This window comes from Zootoca vivipara, chromosome 9 (assembly GCF_963506605.1).
Source record: "Zootoca vivipara chromosome 9, rZooViv1.1, whole genome shotgun sequence".
NCBI classification, from domain to species: domain Eukaryota; kingdom Metazoa; phylum Chordata; class Lepidosauria; order Squamata; family Lacertidae; genus Zootoca; species Zootoca vivipara.
The window spans coordinates 23,527,144-23,541,945 of record NC_083284.1 but is presented as its reverse complement, the minus strand read 5'-3'; the positions used below and the strand labels follow the sequence as shown (position 1 = coordinate 23,541,945).

At 42.9% G+C, this 14,802-nt stretch overlaps 1 protein-coding gene across 3 annotated transcripts in view; it reads left to right on the top strand.

Moving 5' to 3' along the window:
* The window catches only part of PAPSS1 (3'-phosphoadenosine 5'-phosphosulfate synthase 1), a 51,085-nt gene extending 38,857 nt beyond the window's left edge, over positions 1-12,228 (top strand). For all 3 annotated transcript variants that reach the window (XM_035112135.2, XM_035112134.2, XM_060278490.1), the window contains exons 11-12: positions 4,871-5,100; positions 11,420-12,228. In XM_035112135.2, the coding sequence (XP_034968026.2) occupies positions 4,871-5,100; positions 11,420-11,558 (369 nt within the window). In that variant the 3' untranslated portion in view covers positions 11,559-12,228. The remainder of the gene's footprint in view (positions 1-4,870; positions 5,101-11,419) is intronic.
* The last annotated feature ends 2,574 nt before the right edge of the window (positions 12,229-14,802 follow it).

The window sequence follows — 14,802 nt, the reverse complement described above, 5'->3', positions numbered from 1 at the left end:
TTGAAACATACCTCCCTCCAGCTGCAGCATAATCTGTAGTGCATGTCCCTCCTTTTTGTGGTCAAGGTGAAAATGTTTACCACTTGTTCACTCTGGCAATTGTTCAGATTCGCCGTTGGCTGTCATACTTGCACTCTGTTGTGCAGAGGGTTTGGGTGGTAAACTTATTTTCCTAGTAATCAGTGTGTTTTATAATGTCGCATTTTAAATAATAATGATAATAATAATAATAATAATTTGCTTATACCCCACCCATCTGGCTGGGTTTCCCCAGCCACTCTGGGCAGCTTCCAACAGAAAAATGAAAATAAAATAATCTATTAAACATTAAAAGCCTCCCTAAACAGGGCTGCCTTCAGATGTCTTTTAAAAATCTGGTAGCTGTTTCTCTCTTTGACATCTGAGGGGAGGGCGTTCCACAGGGTGGGCGCCACCACCGAGAAGGCCCTCTGCCTGGTTCCATGCAACTTGGCTTCTCGCAACGAGGGAACCGTCAGAAGGCCCTCGGCACTGGACCTCAGTGTCCGGGCAGAACGATGGGGGTGGAGACGCTCCTTCAGGTATAGTGGACTGATGCCGTTTAGGGCTTTAAAGGTCAGCACCAACACTTTGAACTGTGCTCGGAAATGTACTGGGAGCCAATGTAGATCTTTCAAGACGGTGTTATGTGGTCTCGGCGGCCGCTCCCAGTCACCAGTCTAGCTGCCGCATTCTGGATTAGTTGTAGTTTCCGGGTCACCTTCAGAGGTAGCCCCACGTAGAGCGCATTGCAGTAGTCTAAGCGGGAGATAACTAGAGCATGCACCATACTGGGAGCCTAATGTGTTTTGAAGAAAGTTGTGAGTGTGATGGTTGCAGGGATGCCCAAACTTTTTTCAAAGAGGGCCGGATTTGATGAAGTGAACATGCGTGAGGGCTGACTGAAGTTGTTGAGCTTTTGGGGGTTGTTGACCTTTTTTTTATATACAATTTTACCCCAAAGTTTTTTTAAAGGAATTTACCCCAAGATATATACTGCCATGGGGGCTGGATTAAATCGACCGATGGGCCAGATTAGACCCCCGAAACACCTGGTTTAAAGCTGACGTCTGGCTTGCAACGTAATGTGCCAGAAAAGGGCTTGACTGCATCTGTAGTGGCACTGATGTGTTATGCTAATGTTTATTTCTGTGCTGCCTTTCAGCCAAAGAAAGCCCCCAAGGAGACTCACAAGAGATAAATAAAATAAATAATGTTAGATACCATAGAATCATAGAGTTGGAAGAGACCACAAGGGCCATCCAGTCCAACCCCCTGCCAAGCAGGAAACACCATTAAAGCATTCTTGACATATGCTTGTCAAGCCTCTGCTTAAAGACCTCCAAAGAAGAAGACTCCACCACACTTCTTGGCAGCAAATTCCACTGTCGAACAGCTCTTACTGTCAGGAAGTTCTTCCTAATGTTTAAGTGGAATCTTCTTTCTTGTAGTTTGAATCCATTGCTCCGTGTCCGCTTCTCTGGAGCAGCAGAAAACAACCTTTCACCCTCCTCTATATGACATCCTTTTATATATTTGAACATGGCTATCATATCACCCCTTAACCTTCTCTTCTCCAGTCTAAACATACCCAGCTCCCTAAGCCGTTCCTCATAAGGCATTGTTTCCAGCCCTTTGACCATTTTGGTTGCCCTCCTCTGGACACGTTCCAGGTTGTCAGTATCCTTCTTGAACTGTGGTACCCAGAACTGGACACAGTACTCCAGGTGAGGTCTGACCAGAGCAGAATACAGTGGTACTATTACTTCCCTTGATCTAGACGCTATACTCCTATTGATGCAGCCCAGAATTGCATTGGCTTTTTTAGCTGCTGGATCACACTGTTGACTCATGTCAAGTTTGTGGTCTACCAAGACTCCTAGATCCTTTTCACATGTACTGCTCTCAAGCCAGGTGTCTCCCATCCTGTATTTGTGCCTTTCATTATTTTTGCCCAAGTGTAGTACTTTACATTTCTCCTTGTTAAAATTCATCTTGTTTGCTTTGGCTCAGTTGTCTAATCTATTAAGGTCATTTTGAAGTGTGATCCTGTCCTCTGGGGTATTAGCCACCCCTCCCAATTTGGTGTCGTCTGCAAACTTGCTCAGGATGCCCTCAAGCCCATCATCCAAGTCATTGATAAAGATGTTGAATAAGACTGGGCCCAAGACAGAACCCTGTGGCACCCCACTAGTCACTACTCTCCAGGATGAAGAGGAGCCATTGATGAGCACCCTTTGGGTTCAGTCAGTCAGCCAGTTACAAATCCACTGAATGGTAGCATTGTCTATCCCGCATTTTACCAGCTTCTTTACAAGAATATCATGGGGCACCTTGTCAAAGGCCTTGGTGAAATCAAGATAGGCTACATCCACAACGTTCCCTTCATCTACCAGGCTTGTAATTCTATCAAAAAATGAGATCAGATTAATCTGACATGACTTATTTTTCAGAAACCCATGCTGACTTTTAGTGATCACAGCGTTCCTTTCTAGGTGCTCACAGACCGTTTGCTTAATGATCTGCTCTAGAATCTTTCCTGGTATTGATGTCAGGCTGACATCCCTTAACCTTAACCAGATAAAAATATTTTAGGCAGTATTCAACACACCATGGAAAAGCTTAGAGGACACACTAGCCTGGAAGCTGTACAACAACTTTATTATTTTTCTCCAAGAAGAACAGAACAGCAACAGGAAAACTCCTGATTCTGCTGCAGTGCCACCTAGTGACTAAACTATATAATGGCACAATCCAAGCACATCACTTTACTATGAAAAGTCATTTTCTTCCTGAATTTTGTAACTTTGCCTTTTGTGTTTTGTTTGTGTTGTCACTTCTGGGTAGATGAGAAACTCTGCAGTCTTTCACTACTGCAGAGGAGCTTGCAAGCAAGGGGGCGAGGGGGGGGGGAAGATGAGTGAATGCTAAGAAGTATAAACCGTTGTCAGCTTGCAGTTCTGGAGCTATTCTTACGCATCCAGCTTAAAATAAATAATTTTTGTTGCAAACACTTTTTATTAGCAATTTATTTTATTATGTCAAAAGGATGTGAATTGGAAATCTCTTGGCTTGAATAAGCAAAATAGTGTTGTTGTTTTCTTGAGCAGAGGTTCTGGAAAAAATTAGGAGGATCTCGGCTTACTACTTCTCTTTCCTCTGTGGTCGGGCAAAAGCCTCAGAAACTCAGAGATGAATAAAAGATCTCTAACAAACTCACAAAATTCATCTCATGATTAGGGCTGCAAAGTTAAGATTTATTGATTGGTTAGATCATTCTTATTTTTAAAAACAAAATCTGTTGCTTGACTAAAAGGGTGCCCTGGCTAACTATTGTTGTTTTTGTTTTAAAAAGTGTTAAAAAATAGAAGTACATGCTCAGTTGGTTAGAGCATGGTGCTGTGATAACTCTAGGGCTGCAGGTTCGATCCCCGTATGGGACAGCTGCATATTCCTACATTGCAGGGGGTTGGACTAGATGGTCCTCAGGGTCCCTTCCAACTCTATGATTCTATAACTCTATGATTCTAAGCCTATATCTTTCCAGGTTTATTCTGATTTCAAATAAGGGTTAATATTATGGCATAAAATGGTAGCATTCAGATTGACTGGTAACATAGGAAACCCTCCTACAACATAAAGGGCGTAATAATAATAAAATAATAATAATAATAATATATTATTTATACCCCGCCCATCCGGCTGGGTTTCCCCAGCCACTCTGGGCGGCTTCCAACAGAAAAATAAAACACAATAATCTATTAAACATTAAAAGCCTCCCTGAACAGGGCTGCCTTCATACCCAGCAATTACCGTAATTTTCCATGTATAAGACAAGGATTGTTTATTTAAAAATTATGTTACAAATTGGGGGTCGTCTTATACACGGATAGTGCAGTGTGGGGATGGGCGCTTGGTTGCTTCCGTGAGCAGGAGATGGTCACTGGCGATCGGGTAGGTGATTGGTGGCTGCGACAAGGGCTGTTGTAGATTGGTTGTCGCTGCAGCCATTGCGCAGGTGATTGGCGGGTGCTGGTGACGACCAGGCAGACGATTGGTGGCTTTTCCGATGCATGAGATTGCCTGTGTTTGCCTGGCGGGTGAGTGATTATCAGGAATCCCCCCCCTTAAAAAAAGCCCAACAAGTCTGGGCAATACTTCCCCAACAAAGCTTAACAACTGTTGGCAATCTCCCCCCATTTTCTTAATTTGGAGCCCCCCAAAATAGGGGGGGGGGGCGTCTTATACACGAAAAAATGCGTATTTCTCTGGGCAATGGGTTCACTCATGACCTTGAAACCAGCTCACCAGCTTTTTGCTTTCTGCTTCTACATGCCATGCCACCAACTTGTTGCTCTTAAGAATCCATTTCCCCTCCTTGCCCCATGCCTTCCCCCTTTAGCCAAGCAGAGTGAATGCATGACTGCGATTGAAAGCCTTGCTTGGCACTAGTCTCTGTCTTGTCCAGAGGCATGCTTTCATGGTCACTTGATCAAAGGGGAGCTAACTGACTCAAATGGGTAGCCTCCCCTCAAAGAGTGCTAGTTTTGACTCCTGGCAGGAAGGTTTCTTTGCCAAGGGGCCGTCTTCTGTTTTAGGGAACTGCTATACAAATTACTTTTAAGTATTGCCTTTCCGAATGGTGTGTGTGTGTGTGTGTTCACCCATACCTAATAAACAAGTGGGTGACCACAGTAGCTCTGCTCTGGGTGAACACATGACCTGGAGGCTTAGTTTGGAGAGCTGGAGAATGTTATTTTGCTTTCTTGTACAGCGAGTGACTCGCTTCTTCTCCGGTTTCCATGGTTCCACCCTCGCTTCTGCTAACTTTGCTTTCCCGATCTCCTTCTAGGTTCAGTGGCATTGCAGGTCGAGGATGGTAGCTGGAGCAAACTTCTACATTGTGGGTCGGGATCCTGCCGGCATGTCTCATCCCGAGACTGGAAAAGATCTCTACGATCCAACCCACGGTGCCAAAGTGCTGACTATGGCGCCAGGCCTGATAACGCTGGAAATCGTACCCTTCAGAGTGGCAGCTTATAACAAGAAAAAGAAATGCATGGATTACTATGACTTGGAACAGTAAGTTTTTTCGGTTTAAGAGCTGATTAATGTCCCACACAGGACGCAGGAATTGGTGATTTGGGATTTGGCTGTGCACACCAGCACGTCTCAGCATATACCTTCCAAGTAAATTCTCATTTCTCGGGGTCCAAGGTCCATTCATTCCTGCCTTATTTAGAAACCAATGGTCCCCCACAGGAAACCATTTAGCAATTTTAAGCTGGTATCTTGTGAGCTTTGTATACCCCCCTCCCGAAAACCAGCTTGAATCTGTGCTGCTCTGAATTTGCTTTGCCAGTCTGGGTGGCCTTGGAATGAAACCAGACTGTTTTCCCCGCATCTATCATACAAAATATTGCTTTGCCATGATAATGTAGGCCATGTTTCAATTTTTTTGTTTCAGACTTCTTCTTTTAAGAGTTTTGTTTCAGGTTACACTTGATACTGTTGTTCAGTTTTACAAGTTTCTAGGTTATGTTTCAATTTCAGTATGTTTATAATTATGGGTAGTTCTTTTGCCTGTGGTACCTGTCTAAAATCCCTCTGTATAAAATATTTAATTTTTTGTTAGCACACTTTATGCAGAATGTAGGACAGAAAACAAATGCAAGGTAGGCTGTACATTCACGCCACTGACAGATTTAAAGAAGCCTGTTTATGCTTCAGATAGAAAAGCATCCTATTATCACAGTAAATAAAGAAACCTAAAAAAGGGGACCTCAACAAAATCCAGTGGATCAGTTGGTTTATTTTTATTCATTTATTTAATTTAAATATTTATAAGACACACTTTCATATAAAATATTGTTGGAAAGCAGAGGCGTTATGTTGCAAAGTTGGTGCATAATTTTATAAACTTCTATCATCTCACCTCTTACTCTCCTCCTTCTCTAAGCTAAAAAGACCCAAACCTTCGCTTCACCCTTTTGAATGTTTTGGTCACTCTTCTCTGAACCTTTTCCAGCTCTACAATATCCTTTTTCGGGTCACGTGACTCTACACACTGTATTCCAAATGCAGCCTACACCAATAATAATAATAATTAATAATAATTTATTATTTATACCCCGCCCATCTGGCTGGGTTTCCCCAGCCACTCTGGGCGGCTTCCAACAGAAAAATAAAATACAACACTATTGTTAATGATACTGTTTAAGTTTAATTTCCGAGGTTTTTAATTAAGATATGCTGCATCATGGAGGAGATTAAGAATGCATTTTTCAGCATGAGTTGCACATGCAGCCCTAGTGATAATCCTGTTCTGGCTGTGTGCACAGTGTCACAAATCCAATAGCAGACATATTCTGTCATCTATTGGGCTGGTTGGTCACACAGGGTTAAGTCCTCCGTTAGAAAGCAGGGCCAGTGAATATGGTGTTTCTTCTGGAGCACACACACACCAGTTTCTGGGAGGGCCCAGTCAGAAAGCATAGCTGGGAGTTAGCATTCTTGTTTTTATGCTCTGTAGCAACGTCACTCTTATTTGTCTCGCTGTTTCGTGTGGACAGGCATTGTCTGTCACACAAATTAGCACCTTGGATGTCTCGGCTGGGAATGGTGTCTGCACTCGGCCTTCACTCGCTCGCAGCCAAGCTCTGCCGCGAATCAAACCCCCGCGAAGTTTCCAGAGCAGCCTGCCTTGTGGCGCAGGTGGCTGTTTGCTGGTTGGTGGTGGCCTGGAAAATTTATACTTCCCTTGCTGTGTAAAAACAGCTCGCTGCGTGCTGTGTGCCCTTTTCCATCCGTGAGGCACAGCGGTGGTGGAAAAAAAGAAAAAGCATGCGGCCGGGCAAAAACTTCCAAGTGGTTCTTAATTAATTAGGCTGTGCCGATGTGTTTACTGTAGCTGGATTGGAAAGAAGATGGCTGGCAAGACGTGAAAGCAGAACTCCCATTTGGAATGGTGTCTGCAGCATGAAGCGCAGATGTAGGGTGAAAGATTCTCAGAAGAAGGTGCCTAGGGAGCGGAGCTTTAAATCCGCCTTCAAAGGGGAAGCATGCCAGCTGACAGAGCTACACACACACACAAAGAGAGAGAGAGAGAGAGAGAGAGAGAGAGAGAGAGAGAGAGCGCTTGGCACTCTGGGGGAATATAAGGCTTTGATTGGCCTCCTTTCCCCTCTTTTAATCAAAAAGTCGGAACAGAACAAACTTGTAGCCTTTTATTATTCCGTTTCCTGTGCCAGACAGCAGGTCATGCTCAAATCTTCTACATAAATATGGGTATTGTCACTTGAGGAATTTTTGATTAAACAAAATGCAATGTTGGAGCAGTTTATTGCCTGTAGAGACAAGCAGTGGCCCTAGAGCACAATGCAGATTGCCTGTTCTTCTCTCCCTCACCCAGCGCGATTTGTATTTGAATCCGAAAGATGTTTTTGAAACCATGGCAGGCACCCGCCATTTATTTTATTTTTTGCAGGCCCAATGCGCAAAGTGGAAAATTGGGAAGGAGTGTGCATAGGGAATGTTTCACAAGGGGGAAGTTAAAATGGGTTTAGCCTTTCCAGAGTCCTAGACTCAGTCTTGGACTATCAATAGACAGCCTGTTTCTCAATTTTGTAGGTAGCACTTTGGCAAGACTACTGGGCGATCCAGGCAGTAAATACAGTGGGAGGGCTTTTGAAGTATTGAAAACATTGATTGTGATGAAAATTTGCCAGTAAACACACACACACACACACACACACACAGAGAGAGAGAGAGAGAGAGAGAGAGAGAGAGAGAGAGAGAGAGAGAGAGAGAGAGAGAGAGAGAGATTGGCCAGTTATCAGACTGCATATGATGAAAGAACATCTGGCCTATTTTTTTAATATTTTTTTTTAAGAGTACATGTATTTGGCCATGTGAGGATGGGTATATATTACGAGACAAGACTTGGCAAGTCAACCATATTGTTTTGGTGGTGCACAGATTCATAAGCTTTCATTGGAAGAGTACTGTACAATTTAGCCACAGGGTGCTGCTCAGAACAAGCATTGTTCAGCATGGAAATGTGTCTCGTAAAAAACTCAAGAGTAGTCCCTTTGGAGAAGTTAATGGTTCTGTGTCTTTTGCAATATTGGATGTCCCTTTATTCCTTGCAGAGTTTTTGTATAGCTCTAGGAAGTTTATATCGGCTTCTGGAGCATATGTTGTTGGCCCAAGAGAATGAGAGGTGGTTGCCACACACATGCTTCTTGACTGATGGCTACAGTTTAGCAGGAGGGGCCTTTAGCTTCAGAATGCAGTGATTAGTTGGGGATGTAGGGGATGAGGTAATCATTTTGCTGAGATGGATTTAGAGCAGTGTGACTGGTTCCACCACACTGGGCACTGAGCCTAGGGGACACCGCAGGTCACCGCAACTATGACATAGTGATTTGAGCAGGCGAGAGGGGTTTTTTTAGGGGGGGGGATTTGGCCTTGCACAGGGCACTGCTGAAATTTGAAAGACCAAAGTCCAACCCTGCTTTTTAGATCTTTTTGTCACAAGCTGTATAGGACTTTGCACACCAATGCCAGCACCTCAAACCTATCCCAGTAGCTAATTGGCAGCCAGTGATGAAATATTAAGTCCTTATAAAAAGCAAAACATCGTACGGAATTTTAAAAAACAAATGTTCCTGCCCCAAAGATTGCAATTTAATAAATAGCATAGAAATTTTAAAAAGAGAAATTGGATACTCATCTAGCCAACTTGAGTATAATCGAAGCCTCTATTTGCTAAGGTTCCTAAAGGATGAATGAGTTGAGTGGACCAGATCTCAACAAGCAGAGAATTGCAAGCAAAAGAGAGAGTTAGAAATCTTCTGCTTAGATAGGAAAGGAAAAAAGAGGACCCAGGTCCAAACAAGTGCCTTGAACAGGACCCAGACATGAATGAATGGGCTTCAAAAAGGTAAAATATGAGTACAGTGGTGCCTCGCTAGACGAATTTAATTCGTTCCACGGGTCTTTTCTTATAACGAAAAATTTGTCTAGCGAATCCCATAGGAATGCATTGAATTTTTTTTTGAATTTTTTTTTGCCCATAGGAACTCATTAATTGAATTTCAATGCATTCCTATGGGAAACCACGATTCGCTAGACGAATTTTTCATAAAACGAATTCGTATAGCGAGGCAACCTCCGCTCGAAAAATCCTTTCGTTAAGCGGAAATTTCGTTAAGCAGGACATTTGTTAAGCGAGGCACCACTGTATACCAACTCAAACCTGTTCACAGTCAAAGTTGATGGGCATCATCAAGGACTGCTCTTCATGCAGTTCTGTCCGACAGGGGCGATAAAAAAATTGCAACAATCCCACCTTGAATTGCATACAAAAATAACTGGATATTGCAACTTAATATCCAATGAATTAAAGATGTATGCCGCTGTTCTGTTGCATGCACTGTGAGAAAAACGTAGTCCCTGTTTGCTAAGTGTAGCTTAATATCCACGCAAACAAACGATCCCCAGCAAACATTTGGCTTCTATTCTCCCCCTCCCACCACTACCACCACCCTGAGCCATATCCAACTGAGGTCAGCGTTTGGCTTGTATTTCAAACAAGCTAGCAGAGGATGAGTAACAAATAGATGCTGCAAACTGAATAAACAGAGTAAGTAAAACCATTGCATTTTATTGTTGGATTAATCGCTGTTGCTTCAGAGGATTTAGAAGTTCCCATCTCTTTGCATCCTTATTTTTAATTTGCTTTAATAAAATTCAATCTAGGTACTTAAAAAAATTAAAATCCCATGGTGACCTGGATTTCTGGTTTTTGCCCCGTGGGTCCTTCTGGCAATTTGATAAATGTTATGTTTCTGACTGAATGAAAATATTTTCCATTCTAGGAAAGTGGCTCCACTCTTTTATTTAAGCCAATAATTGCCATGCTGGGTTGCATAATACTATCTCCCATAGCAGTCAGCCGGGTATCCAGGCATTGATGCCCACCTGTTTTATTTTTCAATCTCAACACTTGTACCTGGAGGGATATTGCTTCTAAGAATAGCAGTCCCTTTATCAGAGTCACTATGATAAGTACCATATATACTCTCTCTCTATATTAGCTCTATCTCTCTTTCAAATCGGAACCAGTGAAGGCGGTGATGGTCCTGTGTGAGTGCCTGGAGGCGGTTGGAGGATGGATGGCGGCTAACAGATTGAGGTTGAATCCTGACAAGACAGAAGTACTGTTTGTGGGGGACAGGAGGTGGGCAGGTGTGGAGGACTCCCTGGTCCTGAATGGGGTAACTGTGCCCCTGAAGGACCAGGTGCGCAGCCTGGGAGTCATTCTGGACTCACAGCTATCAAATGGAGGCGCAGGTCAATTCTGTGTCCAGGGCAGCTGTCTGTTAGCTACATCTGGTGGCTGGGGAAACCCAGCCAGATGGGCGGGGTATAAATAAATAAATAAATAAATTGTTGTTGTTGTTGTTGTTGTTGTTGTTGTTGTTCTAGTTGTTGTTGTTCTACTCCGTCTAAGAAACCAGAAGTTTAGATTTCTTACATCACATTCTGTAGCAATGAATTTCATAAGGTGATTATGTATAGAAGAACCAATGGTTAATCTCGGCATCTTCTCTCTCTCTGTGTGTATGTACGCACACATGTGCACACAAACACATACATTTGCAGCAGACCTATTAGTGTGGATCCTTGTGCCATTAAAACAGCACCAGCCACACCCAAGAGGAAGACACCAGCTGGCTCGAGGGTACCTGGAGAGTTACAGAAGTACAAAAAAAGGGGTGGGACAATCCCTCCAAATGGCCCAATGAGAACTGAGAGTGCATGGTGGCCATGGAATGCCAGCTGACTGTTGGAGGGGGAAGAGAAAGGGAAGATGGAATGGACTATATGGTGAAGGGCATGGCTGGCTGGACCTCTGAACAGGAACATTCCAAAGAGTGACATTTTATTGTATGTCCAGCTTGTGTATATGGTTTTTCCTATTTGTTCTATTTATTACTGCATATAGAGATGCTGTAGAGCAGCAATTCCTGCACCTCATGCCTCCAGATCAGGCTTCCTCAAACTCGGCCCTACAGATGTTTTTGGCCTGCAACTCCCATTATCCCCAGCTAGCAGGACCAGTGGTCAGGGATGATGGGAATTGTAGTCTCGAAACATCTGGAGGGCTGAGTTTGAGGAAGCCTGCTCCAGTTGTTGGACTAAAACTCACATTATCATTCCTGACGGTTGGCCCTGCTGATGGGATCTGTAGTCTGACAACATATGGAAGGCCTTTAGGGTCTAGACTGCTCAGCAGTGGGCACTTGCAGATCACAGTTGTATTTTTAAAATACAAAGTATAGTCGAAACTGTTGATTCATCCTCCCTCCTTTTGTTTTTTTGCTTTTCGTTTCAGCCACGAAGACTTTGAATTCATTTCAGGAACTCGCATGCGCAAAATGGCTCAGGAAGGACAAAACCCTCCTGAAGGCTTCATGGCTCCCAAAGCATGGACTGTGCTGAAAGAGTATTACAAATCCTTGGAAAAGGCTTAGGCTACTTATTTGTTGCAGATTAGCCTTTGACGTTTGATTTATTAGCAAGAAGGAGGACCACACAATCGCCGTTTTGGTGCTGCTTTGTTGTCGTGTCTGTCAGGAAGCATTTCCTCTAAAAAACACCAGGCCCTTTCTCCTTAACTTAGCATCGTTTTCTGCTTCTCTTATGGGTTCCATTACTTATTGGCTCCCAACAAACTGCTGGTTCTAATGTCTTCTATTTTTATTACAGTTGATATTCTTGCAGTACGTTTTCTAAACCTCGCCTTTCTAAAACATTATTATACCTCTGTGCCCTGCAGTTCTCAGTGCTGCTGAAACTCTCCCCCTCCCTCCTTTCACATTATTTAATGTATATCATGTCTTTTTCTGTGTGGGTATGTTGCTTTTCATAGTTTACGGGCTAGATATGGCAGTTTGATTATACCAGCTAGATATAGGTGCTAAATCGAATCAAAACGAAAAAAGATTTTTAAAAAGATACTAACCTTGTACTTTTCAGCCAATGCTCTTTGAAGTTCTTGTATGGAATCTCCAGAATAGACTACACTGTATTGCAAATTAAACTTTCTGTACCAAATCTGTGAATTTTGTGGTTGCCAATCCTCAAGCATTACTGATTTTTTTCCTCACATACTTGTAGTAGGTTTAACACAGTTGCCTGCTTGTTTTTTTTTTAAAAAAAGTTTTGCAATATTCTCTCCAACCTCGCCCTGGTCTACTAACATGACATTAATATTTTTTAGTTGTTGAAGAGCAGGTTGTCACTTCCATTGGATGACTATCACTTAAGATACACTTTTAGGGAGTAGGAGCAGGGGAGCTACTTCAAAGGTGCTTCCTTGAACCTCACTCGTTTCTCCTTTCAAAACATGATGGTAACATACCCTTGATATGGGAAAGATAGTCAGGAATGTCAATGTTTGCTAGGTACTGTCTCCTCGTTACTTAGACACAATGAGTTGTATCTAGAGATGTTCTGCTCCCAGTAGACCCACTGCAATTAATGGACCTAAGTTAGCCATGCCCATGAATTTCAGCAGGTCTATTTTGGATGCAACCCCCTAACATTATTTACTGAATGTGCTATGGTAATCACTAGTGCTGTTAGATGGGGGAGGGCCCTACCCCAATGGAGAACCCAGGTTTCTCATGCAAAAGGTCCCAGGTGGCAACTCCAGATGGAGATGGGGGAAAGCCCTGGAGACTCGCTACCATCAGCGTGGACAGCACTGAGTGAGGTTGACCAATGGTCTTAATCTGTATATATGGCAGCTTCCTACACTCATCTCAAGTCCTGATCATTCTAATTCCACAGCGAAGTGCAGTCATACCTCGGTTTAAGTATGCTTTGGTTTGAGTACTTTAAGTTTAAGTACTCCACGGACCCATCTGGAATGGATTAATCCACTTTCCATTTCTTTCAATGGGAAAGTTCGCTTTAGGTTAAGTACACTTCAGGTTAAGTACGGACTTCCAGAACCAATTACACTCATACTTCGGGTTAAGTACGCTTCAGGTTGGGTACTCTGCGGACCCGTCTGGAACGGATTAATCCACTTTCCATTACTTTCAATGGGAAAGTTTGCTTCAGGTTAAGTAAAGACTTCCGGAACCAATTGTGTACTTAAACCGAGGTACCACTGTATGTTGCAGTTGTAGGTGCGTAAAAAGCTAAACTAAGCTGCTCAGTATAAACACCAAAGAAAATGAGAAGAGCCCATAGGGTGCTTTTCGATGCATTTGTTCTTTTAATATTAAGTGAGTAACACTAACAGAGACCCTAAACTGCGGGCAGAAATAGGGCAATGCAAAGAGAAAATTGAGGAGGAAGAAGGTGGGAGGAATGTAATTCAAATTATTTCTGTATCCTGATGGGTAATGTCAACAGAAAAAAAGGCAGAGTTTAAAATGGCTGTGGAAAAAATGTGGTAGGCTTCCAAGACTAAGTCTGGGAAACCTGTCATCTTCGAGACGTCGTTGGGCTACAACTCCCACCAGCCCCAGCCAGCATAGTCAGAAATGAGTTAGAAAGACCCTAGGCGGAGATTTCTGAGAGTGACTTCTGCTTGAGATCATGGGACATTACATTAGAAAATGTTGACCTATGGTAGGTGTTCCAATTGCTTTACTCTTGAGTAAATGAGCTCCTATTCATATTAACTTTACAGAATGCTCTTCCCACTTAACAAAGATGATGGTATAGAATGCTGATGTGCGACAGCAAAACAGTAAAACTGGGCACTTTATTCCAGCAATTGAGGAATTTCCAAGCACATGCTTGGCTGCTACATCTTTGAAAGGGATGAGGAGGAACAAGTCATTTTCTGTTTCTGCATTGCTTTTGTAATGTCCAAATAATGTACTTGCATATCTGCCCCATAGGGAGATGTGTGAGTTCTAGATACATTGATAGGGCAAGTGAATCCCATCTTTCAACTCCAGGCACTGTGGAAGACACTAGAATGGCTTCTTGGCTCCTGTTAACTCCTGCTAGATTTACTGGTCCAAATTGTCTCTTGAAAACCAGTGAAGTTTTCCACCTGGTTTCTCTGAAGCAGACTTGCTTTTGAACCTTCCCCAAAGCTACTCCGTATATGACAATCTATCCAAAGACCCTCTCTTCTTGGATCATGCTGACAATCTTTTCAAGCAATGTCTTTGGGTCATTAACTTTAAATTTAGATACAAAATTCACGGAAGTGATACTTTTCCTGTCTAGCTATGGTCCTTGCCAGTGTGCTGAAATCTTCTTAATCTTACGCAGGAGGACCATATGTTTGTCCTAATCCTGCTGTAACCTTGGGACTTTTATTTGCCCCTATCAGAAATCATCCTGACACATGGAGCATGACTGTCTCAGGGTTGGGAGGTGGGGTGGAGAAGGAGAGTAATAAAATAAACTCTTGATAGTTTTGAAGAACCCTAAAATCAATGAAGCAGGAGAGTGGGGGACACTCTTCTCCTTTCCCCTGAAGCTGAAGTTAATGAGGTGGATGGAGTTTGCTAAATCTTGGGGTGAGGAGTTGAATAAGTGCTATAAAACCATTACAGTTCATCAATGAGATATCTATTCCAGATGATGCTTTCTTCTCTAACCTACTTTAAGTGACGTCAATTATTCCCCTGGGGTCAACAAAAAAAGCTAAAGGCTAGGTATATGCCACTTTGCAAGATGGAGGCTGCAAGTTGTTTATTTTTAAAGCTATATAAATTCACGTTCAGAATCTGAGGTCCTGAA